The sequence below is a fragment of the Caretta caretta genome, chromosome 3 (assembly GCF_965140235.1).
Source record: "Caretta caretta isolate rCarCar2 chromosome 3, rCarCar1.hap1, whole genome shotgun sequence".
Taxonomy (NCBI): Eukaryota; Metazoa; Chordata; order Testudines; family Cheloniidae; genus Caretta; species Caretta caretta.
The window spans coordinates 47,321,962-47,344,490 of record NC_134208.1 but is presented as its reverse complement, the minus strand read 5'-3'; the positions used below and the strand labels follow the sequence as shown (position 1 = coordinate 47,344,490).

Genomic DNA, 22,529 nt, shown 5'->3' with positions numbered 1-22,529 from the left:
TTCGTAAAGATGCATCTTGTATATGGATGTGTCATATAAAGCTGAGGCAATGATTATCTAATTACAGGTGCAGATGCTTTAACAGGAGAGCCAGCCAAGAGCTTATTGCCTGTAAACAGCAATCAGTTCTGGTGTGTGAGGTTCCTGTTACGCTGAACACAGAGAAAGCATAAAGCAGCAAACCACATCAGCAGGAGCAGACACTCATGGTACAAGGGTAGAAGATGGCTGGACAGTGGGAATCCCATCGTGCATCCCTTGCATGCCCTGTAAAATAGCAAAGAGCAACAACCCCACACTGGCACCAACATAAGCTGCACTCTTATGTGCAGAAAGGGGCAACGCTATTTTTGACACCGGTTTCAGAGAAAAACATCCTGCAATATAATGCATAGGATTCGACCATGATCAGCTCTCCCTTTCAGAAGGCTATGGACACCTTTTCTAGAAAGCATGTGAAAGTGCAGAAGAATCATGTATCACACACAACACTCCTAGTCCCTTATTGCTCAGGATCAGGGTAGATGATACTTAGTCTTTGAGAAGGGTTATATATAATTTTTGCTCTATCTGCCAACTTAACAATGAGCAACAGGTGAGGTAACCAGACTTCAGATACTGCTAAGTAAGTTGAATGCAAACTTTTTGGCTAAAGAATCATTGTTCACATCAATATGACTGCGGAATCATCAATAATTAGCACATGATATACATATAGTATTAGAAACCAATTAACAGCCATACCAGTCAATTAAAAAGATTCAGAGCCAAATTCTGCCTTTGGATTTATCCATGCAACCCACGCTAGATAAATCTACATAGGATGGTATATCACAATGACACTAAACAATGGTGATACACAAATCCCTACAAAGCAGACCTGAAAAAAGAAGTCACACGCAAAATGTAAGAAGAGTCAAAAAGATAAACTACTGCTCCACTGCTCCCTAATACTGCTTCTGTCAAGTAAATGAAAATCCAGACAGACATGCCTCAAAGTGAATTGATCCTCAGAACCTAATTGGGTCTCTGGCATTCATGTTGCATCTCTGCTCATTTAGAAATATATAATAAATTAGTCTTAATTAATTATTAGTTGATCTAACTGTAAAAGTAAAATGGAGTGTAAACTACTGAAGAACAATTAATCAAGACACAGATGCCCTAGGGAGCATGTATAAATTATTACAATCCCTGAGAAATAATCAAATTGGTAGTGATGGTGAAACATGAATTTAATTATGTCTCTGATCTGAACTACAGTAGCAGAAGATAGAAAACGATCATAGTATCAGTCAATGAACGAAGAATGCAAGGCCTTACTCCTTAGAAGAAAAATATGGGGAAAAGTTATTAAGTTATTTGAATCACAAACTTGTTGGCCTTCAAATGTAACCCCACATGGAGTTTGCCAGCTTCTGGAATTCTGGACTGAGCCTCTAGGGGCCCCTACCCTATGAATTACGATAATAACAGCTACCAGAGTCCTCTGACATTTCCCAGCCCACTTGGTGTAACAGATGGCAACAAAATGGAATAGAAACTACTGCTGAGGCCAATAGGGAGGCTACTGCATGGGTTGATATGGACAACCAGTATACTGGCCCAGCGATGAACCAGGGCTTTTCAGCCCCTCAGTGTATGTCTACAGTGCATCTGGGAGCGAGCCTCCCAGCTTGGGGCCATGGATCTGTGTTAGCAAGGCTCACGCTAGTGCACTAGAAATAGCAGTGTGGATGTTGCTTTGTTGTTGCAGCTCCAGAAAGCTTGAGAGCCTGAGTTCCAGCCAAAGCCCCTGCGTCTATACAGCTATTTTCAGTGCACTAGCATAAGCCCTGTGAGCACAAGTCTGTCTACCCAGGCTGGGAGGCTCACTTCCAGATGCAGTGCAGACATACCTTCGGGGGAGGGGCCAGCCTAGCTGAAAGAGAAAGAGGCTCATTTTAGAGTTTTGAATTTGAGAGCTGAGAGAGAAGCAGAACATCTCAGGGAGCTCCCGATTAACTCCCCTTCTCACAAAGGCAGTCTTTGAACTGCGGTGGGATCTGGTGCATCAGGCAGTTCCAGCCCTGAGGAGACCAGTGTTCAGAGAGGCAGAGAACTGACCAGGCAAGGACTACCAAGAGCCAGCTGAAATTTGCACAGGACTCCAGACCATGGAGCCAGGAGAGAACCCTGCCCCACCCAGGGGAAACCCACTGTAAGAGGTTTTGTTTAAGCCAGCCAGCGTTTGCAGTGCTGCCGCACTCATCTCCAGCCTGGCAAAGGGACAGGGAGGGAGCTGGGGAAGAGCTGTGATTGAAGGGAGGTGGGAAATTTGTTGATGTTTTAGTACTTAGTTAACCATAACCCTTTCCTTCCTCGGATCCTATTTTCCTGCTCCCAATAAAAATCTCCCTTTGTAATATTGTTGGTTTTGGGTGTGTCATTTCTTTGATGGGATTTGTGTTAATGTATTTTTGTTGTTTCATATGTACTGGTTTAATATTCCTTGCCATCAATGGTAGCATTATTCATTTCCCCAGTGGGTAGCACCCCTTGTGTCTCGGGCACAGGGAAGAGTCACCTTGCATGGAGCCACCAAGCGTCACAAAAAAGAGCCAGGGACCGGGTTGTGGGTGGTGATGTGTAGTGGTCGAAGCAGGCATCAGGCAGCCAGAGATTGGAGCCCAGGGGCAGAGTTGGAGTCAGGAGGTGGAGTTTAGGATCAGTGCCAGAGTCAGAGGTCAGAGCCGAAGTCAGAAGTCAGGAATCAGAGCTGAGAGTAAGAACCGGGTCACTGGGAGTGAGGCAAGATAGGTGCAGGGCTGGGGCCAAGGCTGGAACAAAGCGGGAAACTGCTTCGAGCAGCTGATCCACTGCCACGACTGCTGGCTTCAGAGCTGATCTTCCGACTCTTCCAGCCAATCAGGTGGTGTAGCCAATTAGGCAGCCTACTACAGGCTAGCTGCACTTGACAGTTTTCCCAGAGACTGGCTCTGCTGCAGGCTCCGATTCCTGACACATCCATGGGAGGAGAAGGGAGAAGCAACTCCAAGTAGCAAGCACCAGGGAGGAGACTCATGCCACATTGGGGGTGGGCTACAGAAATACAACACCACAGCATGACCAGAATGTCCTTCGCAGACGGTCTGCTCAATTTAAATGTATCATACAGAAGATGAACTTTTTAAACTCAATGGCAGGGAACAGTCTAGCTGTAGCAGTGATCAGTACCCATGGAAATTTGGTGTAGGAGTTGAAAACAGTCCTATAGCATTATAAATCCACTACCTTCTCCTCCAAATTTCCCTCAAGACCCACTTCACACTGCAGCACTACAAAAAAAACTGGTAGTTAATGATGGCTAGATTGAGGGGCAAAAGGGGACATCTGCAACTAATTCTTCATTATAAAAATTATAAAATGCAGACGCATAAACAAATTGTATGTTTGATTGTATTGCCCTTCCCCCTCCATTTTCATGTTACTTGTCCTTTTAGGACCAGGGCTGAACTTTCATGTGTGTTTGTACAGCACCTAGCACTGTGGGTCCCTGATCTTGGTTGGGTCCTCTGAGCACAACTGCAATATAAATAACAGTGCTAGAGCTGTCTGAAATGTGCTTCATAGTAGGATACCCTTCGTATTCATGTTGCCACTCTGGTTCTAGTAAATAAATCCATTTATTCATGTCTGAATATCAGTGACATGACAGTAGAATTTTCTAAAACCTTCACGATCCATCACTAACTTCGAGCACTCAGCAGCTGATCTTCCAGTGATCTGCTGCACACCATCCACCCATTTCATCACTGGTCATCCCCTACTACGATGACCCTCCACCGTTTCTTCTATAGTAATTTTCTCCAGGGCATTTCCATCTCTGCACCTAGCATAGCCAAAGTACATAAGTTTATGTCTGCCGATTTCCAACATCAGGGTCTGCTTCTCTCCAACAATATTTCTAACATAGGTACTTGTCTTTTTTTCTATTCAGGAGATACGCAGAAGTCTTTGCCAGCACTGCATCTCAAAAGCTTTAATTCAAACTGTGGGTCTAGCTATGGCTAAATACACCAAATCCCAAGCTTATGGGCCAGATTTTGATCTCACGTGCACCAAGGTAATTCCCCTGAAGCCCAAAGAGTTAAATCAATGTAAAAGTAGTTTAGGGGAGAGGGGAATCAGATCTTAGGAGTCTTCCAAGCTGCTCGTTCTCTGCCACTCCTATCTCCATGGCTAACACCATGACCAAAAAGTTCAACTGAAATTTTATTGGGTTTCTATTCAGGTTAAGAGGATTGTTAAAGAAACAGAAAAGAACATGAACCCATTATTGGCATACCTTCAAATGGTGTAATTTGGTGGTAGCTCCATTGAAGACAAGGGAACTATGCCAACATGCACCAGCTAAGGACTGGGCCAAATATATGTAGCTGCAGGTCACATATGACAGCCTAACTTTCATGGATACGTTTTTTTCTCTACAATCCCTAATACACAACAAGTTCTTCTTTAGAGAGAAGAATGTAATATAATTAAAGCACTAAAATAATTGTGTTAAATTACAAGGAAAACAGCTTTGCAAATTAGCTTTACTTAAGATGGAAAATTCAGTTAGGAGATTCTCCAAATCTCAGGCTTCACTGGGCATTCCTAATTCAGATACTCTTAGGCCTTCAGATCCAGCCACCCTTAAGTTTGTATATTACTATTCAAACTTTCTAACACTTCCTGGTTATTAATCTGGGTCTCACACAGCTTTCCAGCACCCTCGCCAGAGATCCAGTGTCTCTTCAGTTGTTGCTGCAATTCTCCAATTCCCACTACAAAACATTTCTGTCAATGACATCTTATGTCCTTATGCAATGGGCCAAGAGACACTAATGCTAAGATGAGGAAAAACAATTTGAAATGCCAGAAGGCCAAGCTACTTATGCAGAAGTTTGCTTACCACTGGCAGCTACAATACAGGATGAATATAGAACAGGGGTTCTCAAACTGGGGGTCGGGACCCCTCAGGGGGTTGCGAGGTTATTACATGGAGGGGGTCGCAAGCTGTCCATCTCCACCCCAAACACCGCTTTGCATCCAGCATTTCTAATGGTATTAAATATATTAAAAGGTGTTTTTAAATTTATAAGAGGGGTTGCACTCGAAGGCTTGTGAAAGGGGTCACCAGTACAAAAGTTTGAGAACTACTGATATAGGACATCATTTTAATGATTAATGCAGGAACATCTTAGTGGTTTTTTTTAGTGGATACCACATGTGAGGGGATGAAGCTATTGGGAAATGCACTGGATCCATAAAAGGATTTATTTTATAAAGTGGACTACAGAATGAAAACAAAAGTCAATTATCCATGATGGAATTTCCCATACTTAGAATGGAAGTTACTTAAAATTTACCATGTTATGTGAATTACCAGTGAGAAATTACACAAAGGGTCCTAGAAAAATTGAAACCATGAGGAGAAATTAAAAGATTCAGTATGGAAATTTTCTCCCCGTTACACGACCTCTAATATATTTGTAACAATACAAAACCCTTTCAGATTCTGGATTCCTATGCCTAGCACTAGGTTTTGTGTCCATAAATTTTTTCCTACAACTCTTAATTATGCAGTCTTGTTTGGGTGGCTTCCTCCCCTTTCCAAGTCTCACTACACTAGCCACTTCTTGTTTCTGGCAGTCCTCCTTTCTTCTCTTCCCCCACTCCCCACCTGAGAAGCCTTTATTGCGGTATGTTTAGAGTGTTCTGCCTTCTTCCACAGTCAAGATTTGAATAATTCCTCCCATTTCATTCTGTTCAATAGAAATTTTAAGTGCTTTTTTTGAAATCTAATCCCTCTGTAGTGCTAGCTTTTATTAACCCTTTGATACTCTGTTAAATTCAAGTAGCTTGTGAACACTCCTTATCGTGCCTCTATTTGCCTCACATTTTCAATCAGTTCCTCCTGATCAGTAGCAAGTCAGTCCAAGATGATTTCTCTTGCGGCTGCATTTTTTAGCTCATGGATTATAACCCTTTCCTGTGTGTAACTCAGGGTACTTGCTGATGGTGTATGTTTGGTTGTAACCAACACCCAACAGACATCTGGGTATTTTAATTCCCCCCAGGAGTCCAGTATCCTGTGGTTTCAAGTACTTGGAGAATCGGTCCCTGAATGCATCCTTAATTCTCCTCCAATTGTGTGGCATGATTTACTTGTCCTAGCATTTAAGCCCTGGACATAACTGCTGGAACATTTCTTTATAAACCTATGCTTACATTAGATTCTAAAGAGTTACATATATTTTTTCCTTGATATTACTCAATTATTTCTCCTGAGAGCTACCCTTTGGCTGGTACTTTTAGTTTCCAAGGATGTTGGCTCCTCATTAATCCCTTCACATTCTCTCTCTTCAGTCACTACCAGCTCCCCCTAAGTCTCCTCATGCTCCCCAGCTTCTTCTCCTTATTTTAAAGGCATCTTCCTTCTCCCCCATCATTCTTCTCTCTCCTCTACCTTCAAATCTGCTACCTATGCACAAGCTCCTCTTCCTCCATCCTTCCTATCCCCCCCCCAAGTTTCCTCTGCCTTTACTGTCCAACCACTTCCGCTGTTCTCTCTACCTCCAGACTCCTGCCTGTCCTTACTGTCTGCTCCTTCCACACCATGGCTCTGCACTTCTCCTACCATCCTCCACCTCAAATTTATCAGCTTGTGCTACCTCTTCCCCCAACCTCCTCATTTCCCAGGCTCTTTACTCTCCTCTTGACACATCCAAGTCTTTGAATCTCACTTTAGTACCTTTCCACAAAGCTTCCTGCTCTACCCACTGCTCCACAATACCCATCTGTCTCAAACACCTTACACTGTCCTCCTCCCAATTGCTCTGCAAAACCTCCCTCCCTCTCCCTGAATATTCCCTCTACTTCCAAATCTCCAATCTCTCCTCTTTCCCAACCCCATATTATCTCAAACCTCTCAAACTCTGCCCAACCTCCATATCCTTCAGTCAACCTTCCCCTCTTTCTGCACTTCACTTTTCCAGCATCTTTTCCCAAACTCTTCCTCATTCTCTCAAATATCCACTTCTCTCCTCAAACCCCTTTTCTCCCCTCCCTACCTCAAGACCTCTTCTTATTCCCATACCTCCCCCTCTTTCCACATCCCTTTGGTCACCTCCTCCCAAAGGCCATTCTCTCCCCTAGTTATTCCACTCACCGTTTTTCCTCCCTCCCCAGATTCCCGTCTTTACTCTTTTAAGGTCCCAATAACTCTGTGCCCTAAGGTTTCACTAAAACTTTCATTTGTGATGTTGCTTTGCTCCATCCCCTGCTTCACATCCTCCTTGCCTCCCTCAGTCACTCTGACATTCTCTCCCTCAGTTGGTCTACTATAGTACCTCCAACCTCCCCCTTTGCTCTGCCTTACCTTCCTACTCCTCTAGATCCCTATATCTTCCCCCTTTCTCTCTGCCTTCCCCTGCCCCGCAGTTCACCTCCCATAAATTACCCATGGTACCTGCCTCCAAGTCCCCCCCTGAACAGCACCCCCTTCACTTTTTCCCTGATAGGGTTCTGCTCAGCAATTCTGCATGAAGCTGCAGCCACTGTTCTTTGCTTCCTGCTGTGCTACCTCCCCTCCTCCTTCACAGATGAATGAAATATGAGTGGGGATGTGTGGAGAGACAGATATTTCTGTCTCCTCTCCCTCCTGGACTGAAAGTTGGGAGTGCCCTATTCTCCATAGTTACACCCTTGGATCCTAGCATTCATTCTATGCACAGAAATCGATTCAACCTGCAGATATGAGACCAAGTTCTCAATCCGTTTTCTACATTTATCAGTGCCAACAGTAGCTCCTGTCAGGTGAGTAATGACCGCCTATGCATTTAAATGTGGAAGTTAAACTCTACCAACTCGGTTGAGAATATCTGAATGAAAAAAGCATGACGACCAGGCAGAGAAGTGCTGTCGAAGAGCAGCTGTCAGCACTGTATGAGGGGAAAACATCTGTCTGTAAAGATTTGAATGGGGCTGGAGAATTTCAGCACCTCTGACAGCTGGACAGAGATTAGAAAATTAACATTTCATTGACACAACCTTCCTAGCTTGGATAGCCCCTTACTTAGGGATTCTAATTACAACTGCAACTAATTGTTAGTAAACAGCTAAAAAACCTGGATGTCTTAATGTTGCTCTCTAAATTAAAACACTCAAAAGCTGCTTTTAGCAGTCTCAAAAGACTGTAGCACATGATGCTACCAGCCTGTTAAATACCACAATCATGACAAATGGCATGAAGAGTTAGCAATTTTCATTTCAAAATAAACTGTCAGGTACACACACATTCATCTCATCTGTTTGTCTAAATCTAACTTTCACTCTCAGATGCAAAAAACAATGTTCCCAAATGCCACCACTACACTGCTGTTCTTTATTCACAGTTTAAGCAGTTTGAAAAACAATCCAAACAGGTTATATTACAACTCTTCTGGGGAGGAATGTAGAGCAATACTCACCCAGGATGTTTCCAATGAGAGCCACAATGAATACAACAATATACCCTGCAATCAGGACCCATTCATATTCTTTGGGATGTAAATATTCCCTCCAAAGGTATCGCAGAAATTCCTTATCATCGTAGTCAACAGAGGGGATTGAAAAACGCTCCTGAGTATCATTCAGTTCTGGAACAGAAGACCAGTTCCTACAAGAAGGGGGATCATCCAGTTTGGTCTCGGACATCACTGGTTGTAGCTTGGGTCTGGATCAAAACCTCTCAGTACTTCAAGCTTCTATGAAGCCCATCCATTTACACTGGTGATGTGTAATGAAAAGGAGAAAGAATGAAAAAAGTTAGAGCCAATGATGACCAAGCCTTTTACTCTGCAACTTCTCCTACTACCTTTGCAGCCCTTCCCAGCAAAGATGCACATACAGCAGCTCTGGGAGAGGGAATGAGGACTTGGCATCAGAGGCTGCAGTGACACAGGAGCCGGTACAGCATATGCTTACAAATGCATCATTCTGGCACAGAATCTGCAATACACAGTAAATCCTTGGGGGGAGAAGGAGAAGCGGGCAGTTTGCTTCCAAATGTGAGAGTATATGTGATCCAACCTGTAAGCAAGAGTGCACTTGCCTCACTGCCCGTATATACAAGTGTGCTCATGCAATGTGTGTCTCACATTTAGGAATCCTTAGACATACATTTACACCTGTCCTTGATGCTCCAAAACTGCCCTCCCTAGCTCCACAGACCCTTCCCTATGCTACTGTCCCTCCTCTCATGCCCCTTTCTGTGACCCCAGTTTTCTTTCTTCCCAAGTTTCCCTAGCATCTGCTCTCTGTACCCCCACCACGTCTCCCCTGTCTTGTTCCAGCTTTAAACATCACTAAAACTTCAATTTTGGAGAAAAAAGAGCAGCAGCAGCAGCGATGGAATCGGGGGAGCTATTGAAATCAGTGGCTGGTGACTCGGAAAGCCCTTCAAGTCCTGCTGGGTAAGCGGCTAAAGTAGATGTGGAAATCTTCTTTGCATAGTGTCCCAATGGGTGCTCTACTTCAGAGGCACATGTGTTCCTGCATCTTTGATCTGAGATTTTGATAGCAGTGCCCGTTCAGCCTGTGCATGCAATCCTACATATCCTCATGCCTCATACCAAGGATATATAGGATTGCACAAGTGAACCACCCTCAACTGCCTTCAGCCTGAGATGGAATGTTGATCATGCCTACTTCCCTTTTGCCTAGTCATAGTTAGTTTAGTTGGGATTTGTTGTTTCTACCTTTTGAGGGTTTGTTCTGGACGTTTTTACTATCTGGGGTACCCTGGGATCCCCATGCTTAAAGCACTGTTTTTCCTGATAGGAGGCTATCCCAGCTAGCGTTGGACACCTTTGGTGTTTAGGAGACACACACATACCGGTTAAGTGTAAGAGCTGCTCCCCATTCAACAGCAGATTTCATAAACAGGGAAATAAAGTCAAACCATTGACGATGGAGCAAGCTCTAGGATTGGCTTCTGATCCAGGATCCAAGGACCCCCATGGCCACCAGCATCTGAGCATATATAGTGCTCAGTCTACCTCCAGATCCTGTTCACCAAGACCCTTGAGAGATATGTAGACTGGTACCCTATCCACCTCTGGGTCTCAGTCACAAAAGCATTGGGAGATGTGGCACCTATGTCCATGCTGGAAGTACCAAAAGCCCAGTACTCTAAGTGTATGGGTACCAACAAAAGGAGCAGGCATGATCTATCTCCTTCCAAGAAGTCTGGATTGCTGATTGTGAAGAATGTTCTGGAGACATCAGGTACCAAAGGGAGTAATAGCGAGGCTCCAAGTGATTCTAGTACTGGGAAAATGTGTAAGGCTCCCCAAGAGCCTCGTTTCTGCCAAATGAGGCTCAATGATGAAGACCTCTTCTGCTTCAAGTGTTTATTTCTATATGAGCTGACATTCTACTTCAAAAAGGTCTAGAACACCAGACTCTTTGGCAGCTGTGGTACTGGGAGAGATTCCAGAAGACCAGAAAAGGGGAAAAATCTAGTGCCAATCTATAAAAAGGGAAATAAGGACAATCCAGGGAATTACAGAGCAGTCAGCTGAACTTCTGTACCTGGAAAGAATGGAGCAAACAATTAAGCAATCAATTTGCAAACATCTAGAAGATAATAAAGTGATAAGTAAAAGTCAGCATGGATTTGTCAAGAACAAATCCTATCAAACCAACCTGATAGCTTTCTTTGACAGGGTAACAAGCCTTGTGGATGGTGGGGGGGGGAAGCGATAGACATGGTATATCTTGACTTTACTAAAGCTTCTGATACTGTCTCACATGACCTTCTCATAAACAAACTAGGGAAATGCAACTGAGATGGAACTACTACTCTATAAGGTAGGTGCAAAACTGGTTGGAAAAAACTGTTCAGAGAGTAGTTATCAGTGGTTCAGAGTCATGCTGGAAGCACGTAATGAGTGGGGTCCCACAGGGATCAGTTCGGGTTGGTTCAGTTCAATATCTTCATCAATGATTTAGATAATGGCATAGCGTACACTTATAAAATTTGCAGATGATACCAAGCTGGAAGGGGGTGCAAGTGCTTTGAAGGATAGGATTAAAATTCAGACCTTTTTGAAGTAAATAGGATGAAATTCAATAAAGACAAATGCAAAGTACTCCATTTAGGAAGGAACAATCAGTTGCACACATACAAAATGGGAAATGACTGCCTAGGAAGGAGCATTGTGAAAAGGGATCTGGGGGCCATAGTGGACCACAAGTGTAATGTTCTTGCAAAAAAAAAAAAGCGTGAACATCATTCTGAGATATATTAGCAAGCATGTTCTAAGCAGACACAAGTAGTAATTCTTCCGCTCTACTCTGCGCTGATTAGGCCTCAAATGAAGTATTGTGTCCAGTTCTGGGTGCCTCATTTCAGGAAGGATGTGGACAAATTGGAAAGTCCAGAGAAGAGCAACAAAAATGATTAAAGGTCTAGAAAACATGACCTATGCAGGAAGTGGCGTGGGCCGAGGGATGTGCTGGCCGCTGTTTCCCGCAGTCCCTGTGGGCCTGGAATGGCAAACCGCAGCCAGTGGGAGCTTCGATCAGCCGAACCTGCAGACGCTGCAGGAAAACAAACCAGCCAGGCCTGGCCCGCCAGCAGATTTCCCTAACAGGCTGCATACCAAAGGTTGCCAATCCCTGGTCTAGATAATACTTAGTCCACGAGGCAGGGGACTGGACTAGATGACCTCTCAATGTCTCTTCTAGTCCTATGATTCTACCCATCCCAGTGAGCTGGACCATTACATTGATATTGTCAGAGTCTGGATATACTCACTCATCTGCTGCACCAACACATCCAGGAAAGGTCTCTACCGCAGTACCAATGTTCGCCTCCACAGGATTGTGTCCAACTCTTACTTATGCATCAGTATCACAGAAGTTTAGATTTTCAAAAGGATCTTCTGCCGATCAGCCAGAATTTCCATGACTTATGTGCACTGAGTACTCCTGGGGGAATTCTGTGCCAAAAAAATTAAAAATTCTGCACACAATATTTTAAAATGCTGCAAATGTTTTTTTTTGTCAAAATAATCACAGCCACAATCACACCAGTTTCGACTATTTTGGTAATTTAAAAATACAGACGTGCTGACAGGTAACAATACAGACACACATGAAAATTCCCCCAGCAGTAGAGAGTTAAAGAAACTCTCTGCCCCCTTCACCACCCAGAATCCAGCTAGGGGTCCAGACACCCACAACCCCTCTCCCCAAGTCCAGCTGTGAGGGCCCCCCTAGCCCAGATATCCACCCTCCTCCTCTCCAGATGCCAGCTGTGGCCTCCCCTAGTCCAGACACCCATGCCCTCGCTCCCTAAACCCAGCCACTGCCCCCCGCCCAGCCCAGACACCTGCCCCCTTACTGCCCAGGGATCCAGAAGGAGAAACAGTCTGCTTCTGGGACCCAGGCTTGTATGGAGTTTCCTGGTGCACCGCCATCTCCTTCCCTCAGGGCGTGCGGGGAATTGCAACTGCCTAGAACTCTCTACACTCTCCCTCTCCCCTCAGCCGTGTCTATGTGCAAGCTGGGCTCTGCTGGCTCCAGTGGCCCCTAGTGGCAGCCAGGAGCACTGAAGCCCATTTCTATAGGGGAAAGAAAATTATGCGCAAAACCCATTAATTTCTCCAAAATTCTGCATTGCACAGTGGTGCAGAATTCCCCCAGCAGTAATGGAGATCTAGGTCCCAGACTCCACACTTTTCTTTAAGACCTCCTTTTACCCCAGTGTTGACAATCCAGAGCAAACAGTTATCATCCCTTCCCCGAAAACGTTGATGAGTTTTCTGATTCTCAGATTTCAATTCAATGGTATAGTCTGCAAGAAACCATTCTTTTACCTATTCTGATGACCTTGTTCTCTGTCTCCCTGGTGTTACTAATGGTGGACGGCTCCTCCTTCACCTTATGGGCTCTCCCAGGTGTCCTTATTGGGACCCTTGGGTCATGTACTGCCAACAATTCCTAAATGTTCTGAGTCACTTTTTTAGGGCAAATAGGCAGATCCATTCCCCTGAGCCCTCACTCACACCCCACCAACCAGAGAAAAATTTTGAGGAGCAGGAGGCAAGGGCAGACAAGGAGGTAACACCTCACATGAATCTCTCCTCATTGCTGGATGAGTCTAATGCCTCCACCACCATCCATGGCAAATAACTAGATAATTTCAGGAGCTGATGAAGTGCATAGTGGATATATGTTTCAAATCACTATAGCGAAGGTCCAAGACTCATCATAAGCTCCTGGACATTTTACATGCTTCAGCTTCTGCACCTTCAGCCCTTCTTGTGAATCTGGCTTTATTAGAACTTGCTAAGACTATCTGGCAGACTCTGGCTACAGCATCCACTACCTGTAAACGTGCCAACAAAAATATTATGTTCTAGCCAAGTACTCAGAGTTTTTACTGAATTCTCTGCTTGTGGAAACAGTAGATAAGTGTGATAGACAGCACAAAACAAAGTCCTCTCATTACAGCAAGGAGCAGAAGTGACTTCATCTCTTCAGTCGCAAGAGTTACTCATCTGTAACATTGCATTTCAAACCACCAAGTGCTCAGCCTTGTTTTGACATATCTGAATTACAATAAATTCAACACCTTTATTGTGCATTTGCCAGAGGAACACTGCAAACAATTTAAGGACATCAATGAAGGGCAACTCTTAATGAGAACATTATTACAGTCCTCCTTATATGCAGCTGATATGGCAGCCTGGTCCATTTCCACCATGATCACGATGTGACAACCATCTTGGCGCTAGGTGTCCAGTTTCTTTTGGGAATCGCAGAATACTGCTGAGGACCTCCCTTTGGATGGCCACAAGTATTCTCTAAATCAACTGATGAGTTGCTTCAAATTTTGAAGGACTCGAGGGCTACCCTTAGATCCCTCAAAATGTATACACCTGCAAATAAAAGAAAATTTAGCAAGTCTCAAATATCCCAATTGATCTTCCCAATTCATTTCTCGAATTTCCACAGGCCACATGAACAACCAGCCAAGAGACCAAGATACTCAAAGAAGCCAACCAGCTGCCACAGCTACTTTATCCCAGCCATCCATGTCAGCTAAATGACAATTTTGATGGCTTGGTTGAGAGCCTGAACCATCTTCTGCACTATCCTCCCCTCCTCCACCACTCTGGATACAGCCTGCATGGGAGAGAACAACATCCAACAAATGGGCTTTGGAAGTAAACACATCCTGTTATTCATTCATTTTGCCTCCATCTCTCCCACCCAACCCCTTTCCATGTCCCTTGTCAGGGATTCCTCTAACAATCATTTGCTGAGATCGGAAGTCACTACTCTTCTACATGTAGGGGCTATAAAACCAGTTCAGTCTAGCACTAAGGGGTACCTTCCTTATTTCATGGACAAGGCCCGGGTCATTTTAATTGCACTGACTTGGACAAGAGTAAGTTTGGTATCCTTACCTCATTAAACTTGCTTTTCATCCACCAATGAAACTTCCAATCAGTTACATCTGTTGTCTCAGCATGCTGGTCAGACACTTCAATCCAATCTCACAGTTTGACTCCAGTTCCTAAATGGTATTCATCAGACAATGGCTCTATCAGGCTGTAGCACCTCCTTGAGATGTAGCTTAAAAAGACTGGATTTTTCACATACCTGAAATTGTAGAATTACCCAATCCCCAGGAAAATTTAATATATGTTGTCCTACTGAAATTTTCCACAGAAAGTTGTTAATTTTCATTGTTAGTTTTCATTTCAGTAGTCGGCGGGGGGGGGGGGAGGAGAGCGGGTAGTGGAAACACTTTTTTAAACTAGCTCTAGTTATTACATTTTAGGACATTCCCAAATCATATCAGCATAATAGCTTAACCTGCTGCATTTGCATGTTTATATATTTTATTACACCATTTCTATCAAGACTAATGTGATTTAAACCCTATTCTTGTACATGCATGTGAACTGTAAATGCCCAATGCATTTAACTCAGTTTTATTTATCAGTACGAAACTTCTGTAACAAGTGATATTTCCAGATTTATAAGCCTACAGAGAATATATCAAATCTGCATTAAGAAGCAGAAATTCCAATTTATATCTGTCAACCATTTCCCCCATTGAGGAAAATGTCTGGTACTTCATTTAGGTGAAAGAAAAAAAAAAGAGACTGATTTATGCAAACCTAACCTATAACCATTAATTTAAATTTCCACCAATATTGAAATAAATCTATCATTCCTAGTAAAATGCCTTGTATCTTTCAGTTTATGATGTTACGCACACAATATATTACACCATATAAATATGAATCCAGATTAATTTTTGTTTTATAGCTTCTGATATCTCAAAGAAATTGCCATCGTTCACTGGGAGACAAGACAATATAGCCCCAATTCAGAGTCCAGGTTTTTTTTTTTTTTCAAAGTACATTTTCCCCCTGCTAGTATAAATTTTATGGCAGACATATTTATCACACAAATAAGCAACATCTCTTCCTACATTACAGATCAGCCTCTTCATTTTTAAATCTATATGACAAAGAACTGAAAGATTTAGTTCTGCACTAACTTGACAGCATACTGAATGAGGCACCAGATTTGATTTTTCACAACAGAAAGCAAGTTTCAACTTGTTAGAAGTCCACAAACTACTGCTTAAAGATCATATGAGCTTATGGACACCAATTCAGCAAAGCATCTGAACATGTGTTTAGGTCCATCCCGATTCAGCAAAGCACTTAAGCTTGTGCTGCTGAATAAGGATGGACTGCTGAATTGGGACCACAGTGAAGGTAGCCATGGAAATCTGCTCTAATTTCACCCTCTTCTCCTACTCTATATACACCTCTCAATAGCCTGCCTGTTTTGCAGTTGCCATTTAACACCATGGCCAAGCTGCAAGGAAGTACCACTGGTAGCATTTATCTTTAAGAGATGCGTCAAACAGATCCCACTGCTTCTTTGGCAGCAGCACTGAGCAGTTTCTGAGAAGCAGCGGGCTGTCCTCAAATAAAATATATTGTGGAAGAGGGAGAAAACAGAGAGGGAATGCAGAAGAGAAAGGCTGGCAAAAGAGGCATTCTGTAAATCCCTACAGCCTAATTAATATCAATTAATATTAAATAAAGGGAGAGTAATAGCTGCAATTTCCTGTGTGTCTAGGGCATTCTATTAAAAATAAAATAACCAACAAAGTGATTTTTAGAAAAAAGAATGTGATAATCTATACACCTTAAAATGGACAATGGACAATGCACAGGTTAACAATCCATTCTTCAGGCTGCCATTTGTATCAGCCTCCCACTTGTTGCAGCATGAATTCATGTTGTTCTGTAATTTAAATGTAACCACTCTCCCCAGGCATGCCTCAAGCCTTCTCCCCCAGTGCTTGCTAATCAGAAACCTGTGGCTTCTCTCCCCACCTCACAGGGTTGAGTCCTTGGTTCTTTATTTTGGCACCTGGTGCCCACAGCCAAAGTGACTCCTCTGTGTGCCTGGGACAAAAGGGGTGCCCTCCCTTGGGAAAATGACCAATACTACTATCCTATTTGCCAGGAATATAACCCAGTACATGAACACCACAACAGATTAATACCAGCCCCAACCAATGAAGTGCCACACACAGAATAACATTACATAGGGAACTTAGCTGGGGACAGGACACAGAGGCTCTAGGGAAGGGAAGGAAAGGATTAAGATTAACAAAAATACTAAAACATCAACAATAAAACATGCTCCTCACCTCCCTACATTCAGCACTGCACACAACCCCCAGCACCCTTCCTTGCAGATGGGACTCTGAGTATAAACCCTGCAATGAATGCTGCAGGGCTGTGAACGCCGGCCAGTGTAAACAAAAAGAGGAGTTCCCTTATGAGGTCTTCACCCCTGTGTGGGGCAGAGTCCTCTCCTGGCTCCCTGGTCTGTCCTTTACACCAAGATTGAAGCAATATTAAGTTTACTCCGAGTCCCAAAGAATGATTACCCTAGGTCAATTGCACCTTAAACCTCACTCCAAAGACAACAGTTGTAGCCAATTCTATAGGAAATTCTATAGAAATTTAATAGGAAAGGGAAACGAGAGTTATTTAGAAGGTTAAAGCATGTAAACATATACACAAGTAAGTCACAATCTTAATTTTCAAATGGTAATAGAAGCTTTTATAATAAAGGAAGCTTTATCTGTCCTTTAGGGCTAACCCAGGATAAGCAGCTGGAGATCTCTTGCGTATGTCTAGAAAATCTTGTCCCCAGAGTCCAAGCAGCTTAGAGCTTCCTAGTTCCTTTTGTGTGGGATTTTTATCCCCCTCTTGCCACATGCTCTGAGATGCAAACTCAGCTGATGGGAGGAATCCATTTGCATGACTAATCTTCACCGTGAGAAGCGCAGAACAACAAAGTCTTTTTACTCCTGGGGGAATTCTGCATCACTGTGCAATGGAGAATTTTGCAGAAATTAATTTTTTGCATAATTTCCTTTCCTCCCACAGAAATGGGCTGCAGTGCTGCTAGCTGCCACTAGGGGCTGCAGGACCTGGCAGAGCCCAGCTCACACATAGAGGACACTGTGAGGGGGGTGGGGCAGAGGGAGCTAGAGGGTTCCTCACAGTTGCAGTTCCCATCACGCCCCGACGGAAGGAGACAGTGGTGTGCAGGGAACTCCACACAAGCCTGGGACACAGAAGCAGGCTGTTTCTCCTTCTGGATCCCTGGCCAGTAGGGTGACAGGTGTCTGGGCTGGGGGGGCATGGCTGGGTTCTGGGAGGGAGGGGGCTGGTGGGGTACCACTGGGCTCTGGAGGGGAGGGAGTGCAGGTATCTGGGCTATGGGGGCCCCCACAGCTGGACTTGGGGGGGGAAGGGTTGTGGATGTCTGGTCCCCTAGCTGGGCTCTGGGGAGGGCAGAGAAACAGGAACTGGGTTGTCATAAGGGTTTCTTTAACTCTCTACTCCTGGGGGAATTTGTGTGTGTCTGTATTGTTACAGACATACTTGCTTACAAGTATTTTGTAATACATTACCAGAATAATGGGAACTGGAATGATTATGTAGTATTCTTTTGACAAAGAATATTTGCAGAATTTTAAAATATTGTGTACAGAATTTATTTTTTTGGCGCAGAATTCCCCCAGGAGTCCATCTAGTGTTGAATGGCCTTTCCTGTTGAGAAGGATATAAGACTCTGTTGCAGGTCAGCAGTTCACACTATTTAACATCTCTCTTCTCTCTGGTGATTTACAGAGTCTCAAAGGCTCACAATACAACCACTCAAATATAACCTTATAGTGTGGCATATAGATATTATAAGTAAGACTAATGCATGGAGCAACTCACAAGCATTAAATAAAGTCTACACACTAAAGAGACAAGGTGGGTGAGCTAATATATGGACAGAATTTGACCCAAAGAAAGCTATTCCCTCACCCACATTGTATCTCTAATATCCTGGGACCAAACATGGCTACAACACAACATTCTTATAATTTGAATACCTATTTCAACAATACTAACACAGCTGAAGCCAATCTGGTTCACTTGGATGTATTTGTCAGTGTTCATTTGAGACATGGGTACTTTGGCATGAGCTGGCATCTGCCTGCCAACGTCACAATCACTGCACTCCCCAGTGAATTCACACAGAAAAATAAAAGATAAACGCACCATATCACCCAGAGGCGAACACTTTTCACAAAAGGATGACTCCATATCTGTCCTCAGTTCTCAGCCTCAAAGGAAACCTGCACAAACACCTTCAAAAGATGTATCTGGAGCTAAATTCATAACTTTGCGAGAAACTAAAAATCATGGACTCAGTAAAGACTGAATTTATGGCTCATTACAGCAGTCTGTAACCCAGTAGCCCACCTTTGTCCTACAGCTGCGAAGGTGTTAACTGCCCACCGCATTGTGAATGTTCTCTTGCAACATGTTAACTCCTTACGCTTACCAATCTTTTCTGCCTTGTATTTAGCTATGACACTGAGTACCTTTTCCAGACCCAAAGAGGAGCTCTGTGTAAGCTTCTCTCTCACCAAGGGAAGTTGTCTATTAAAAAATTACCTTAGCCACCTTGTCATTCATATTCCAATACACTTAGTTATACATCCTTAGGCCATTTTATACCCACTTATTGATATGTAAATGATTGTAAGGTAGTTTAAGCCAGTGTAATTAGTCTTCAAGAAACTTGAAGAAGATGCAAATGGAAGCAGCAGCGGCCTAATTTAATTTACACATTCTCGCAACATCATTTTAGTTGCTTTTCTTGCTATACCAGCAAGAAAAGCTGAATTACACCAGTCTAGAATCCTTCACACTTAGGGCGGATCTACACTTAAAAAGCTGCAGTGATGCAGCTGCACTGCTATAGTGCTTCAGGGCATGTCTACACTAAAAAATTGTGTTATATTATGTACAAGTTATGTCTGCATACAGGTGCTGCAGTAATTAAATCACTTGTGTGTGTCCACACTATGCTCCTTGTGTCAGCGGTGTGCATCCTCACCAGTAGCACTTCCACCAATTTAACTGTCAGTGTGAAGCATTGTGGGAAGCTTCTGAAAACCAGTAATAGTCAACGTAAGCAATGTAGGGTCTATACTGACACTGCACTGACCTAACTACATCAACCTAAGTGCTATGCCTCTCACGGAGATGGAGTTATTGTCAGTGTAGTGGGTGAGTTACATCGGTGGGAGCTACGGTTTAGTGTAGACACTTAGGCTACGTCTTCACTACCCATCAGATCGGCGGGTAGTGATCGATCTATCGGGGATCGATTTATCACTTCTTGTCTAGTCGCAATAAATTGATCCCCGAATTGACGCCTGTACTCCACCTCAACAGGAGTAAACGGAGTTGACAGGGGAGCCGCCCCAGTCGACTCGCCACCGTGAGGCCTGCCAGGTATGTCGAACTAAGCTACTTCAACTTCAGCTACGCGAATGGTTGCATATCTTAGTTCGAACCCCCGCCCCCACTGTAGCCCAGGCCTTAGAGTTCGGTTGACGTAAGCTGCCTTATGTCAATCTAACTGTAGTGTAGACCAGGCCTAAATTGGCATAGTGAGGCAGCTATGTTGGTAGGAGCCAAATTTTAGTGTAAACACTTAGGTTGATGAAAGGCAGCTTACATCAACCTAACTCTGTAGTGTAGACCAGGTCTTAGTGAAGATGCTACTACACGAATGGGAGAGCTTCCCCCATCGGCGTAATCCACCTCCGTGAGAGGTAGTCGCTATGTCGATGGGAGAAGCTCTCCTGTTGGCATAGAACTGTCTACACCGGAGGTTAGGTCAATATAACTGCATTGCTCAGCAATGATGGCAAAGAGTGGGTGCGAGTTTCATGTTGGTAAGATCAAGTGAGTCTAACTCAGTTGGTCTAAGGCAACTCAGAGAGATTCTAATGGCTGGTCTACACTAGAAACTTACATCAGTACAGGTTCAGCTCTCATCCACATTCCTGAAAGACGTAGATATACTGACCTAACTCTGGGTGTAGACCAGGGGAGGGCAAACTATGGCCCGTGGGCCGGATCCAGCCATCAGGGCTTTCAATTGCCATCAATTGCCAGCCCTGTGGCACAGCAGGGCTAAGGCAGGCTCCCTGCCTGCCCTGGCCCTGCACCACTCCCGGAACCAGCTGGCACCATGTCCCTGCGGCCCCTAGCGGAGGGGAGCGCAGAGGGCTCCATGCACTGCCCTCGCCTGCAGGCACTGTCCCCAGCAGGTCCCATTGGCTGGGGATGGGGAACCATGGCCAATGGGAACTTCAGAGGTGGTACCTGCAGGTGAGGGCAGCGTGCAGTGGAGCCGCCTGCCCCACCCTACCCCCAGGAACCACTTCTGTGAGTGGCACGCGGCCAGGGCAGGCAGGGAGCCTACCTTAGCCCCACTGCACGCTGCTGCTACCCTGGAGCCGCTCAAGGTAAGTGGTGCTGGGCTGGAGCCTGCACCCCAAACCCCTCCCTGCACCCCACATCCCAACCCCCCTGCCTTGAGTCCCCTAACCTCCTACCTTGAGCCTCCTGCTGCACCTCTCCTGCACCCCAACCCCCTGCCCCAGCCCAAAATTCATGGCCCTGCATACAATTTCCCAACCCAGATGTGGCCCTCGGGCCACAAAGTTCACCCACCCCTGGTGTAGACAGTGCTCAGTTGATGAATTCTTCTGTTGACTTAGCTGCTGCCTCTCGGGGAAGTGGATTACATACACCAATGGGAGAACCGACACCCTCCTCTTGGGGTAGGTATTGTCTACACTGAAGTGCTACAGCAGCAGTGTTACAGCACTGTAGCTATGCTGCTGTAGCATTTTAAGGCCCGGTTTATAGTTGTAAATTAGGTCAATATAACTAGGTCGCTCAGAGGTGTGAAAAATCCACCCCCCACCCCCCTCAAGCAATGCAGTTAAACTGACCTAACTCTATGTGACTGCGAGAATTCTCCTGTCTACCTAGCTGCTGCCTCTCTGGTGGGGATCTCCTCTGATGGGAGATCCCCTCCTGTTGGCATAGCCTCTTCATTGAAGAGCTATACAGTTTTAAGTGTTCATAAGCCGTAAATGTAAACATACTCTAAGGTTATGTCTCCACTACGGCCCTTACAGCGGCACTTACTGCTGTAAGGTCTCCTGCATAGCCACTCTTTGCTGGTGGGAGAGCGCTTTCCTGCTGGCGTAATTAAATCACCCCCAATGAGCCTCTCTTGCCAACATAGCACTGTCCACACCAGCACTTTTGTTTCCCCCCCCCCCCACACCCCTGCCTGACAAAAGTTTTGCCAACAAAAGCGCTAGTGTAGACAAAGCCTTAGTTGGTTTAACATGTATACTCAGGCAGCCAGAAGGTGGTGTACATCACACTAACATTAACAGTCTCTAAACTGTCTTAGATTCATTCTGCCTTATACTTAAGAGGGCAAAGCTGATGAGAAATAATGTGTGAAAATAATTACTTTATTAAAATGATGGATTATCCTCTACTCAAAATTCCCAAAAGCAATTTAACATATTTATATATTGGTATAGCAGGCTGTGAACAGAGCTGGACAAAAATGGTAAGAATGTTTGTAAAAGCAAATTGAGAGAGAGTTTTTTCTTTCATTCAAAATATTGTGAACATTTTCATTTTTTAATTTAAAAAGATACCTTTTGTGCAGGTCTCGGCTGGCTGTAGGTAGCCAGCACTGGGCTGGTTCTCTGTCTCCCTGATCACATACTAAATCCCACAATAGTTCAAAATCTGTGTGTGCAGTGAGTGGGAGTTGATTAGAGACTCCACAGACTGTGCAGCTCCTCTCTCAGCTCCAAACTCGGTCAACAGTCAAACAGCCCCAAAGTGAAACCAAAACTAACCCCTTTGTCTCTGCAGCAGCCCGTCCCCTGCCACTGAGCAGTCCTAGCGCCTCATTGGCTCAGCAAACTGTCTATATAAATCACTCCATCCAAAGTTTCCACTCCATAATGTCCCCACCCTGGACCATAAGCAGGCTGAGAAATGGTGTCT

The 22,529-nt window shown here is 44.4% G+C and overlaps 1 protein-coding gene and 1 long non-coding RNA gene across 3 annotated transcripts in view; both read right to left on the bottom strand.

Annotated features, from left to right (window-relative positions):
* The window catches only part of HCRTR2 (hypocretin receptor 2), a 62,460-nt gene extending 50,472 nt beyond the window's left edge, over positions 1–11,988 (bottom strand). Inside the window, exons 1-2 of one of the 2 annotated variants that reach the window (XR_012667579.1) lie at positions 11,828–11,988; positions 8,496–8,793 (exon numbers count right to left, since the gene is read on the bottom strand). Coding sequence is in view for 1 of the 2 variants with exons in the window: in XM_048845263.2 (XP_048701220.2) it covers positions 8,496–8,721 (226 nt within the window). In the remaining variant the exon portion in view is untranslated. Of the gene's footprint in view, positions 1–8,495; positions 9,575–11,827 lie in introns of those variants that run through there. The other variant, XM_048845263.2, reaches the window with a different exon arrangement.
* Positions 11,989–13,608: 1,620 nt separating this feature from the next.
* On the bottom strand, positions 13,609–22,322 carry LOC142071393 (uncharacterized). Its single transcript, XR_012667425.1, has 3 exons — positions 22,172–22,322; positions 14,487–14,596; positions 13,609–13,955 (listed from the first exon to the last, which is right to left on the bottom strand). It is a non-coding gene; the product is annotated as an uncharacterized LOC142071393 (long non-coding RNA).
* Positions 22,323–22,529: the final 207 nt, after the last annotated feature.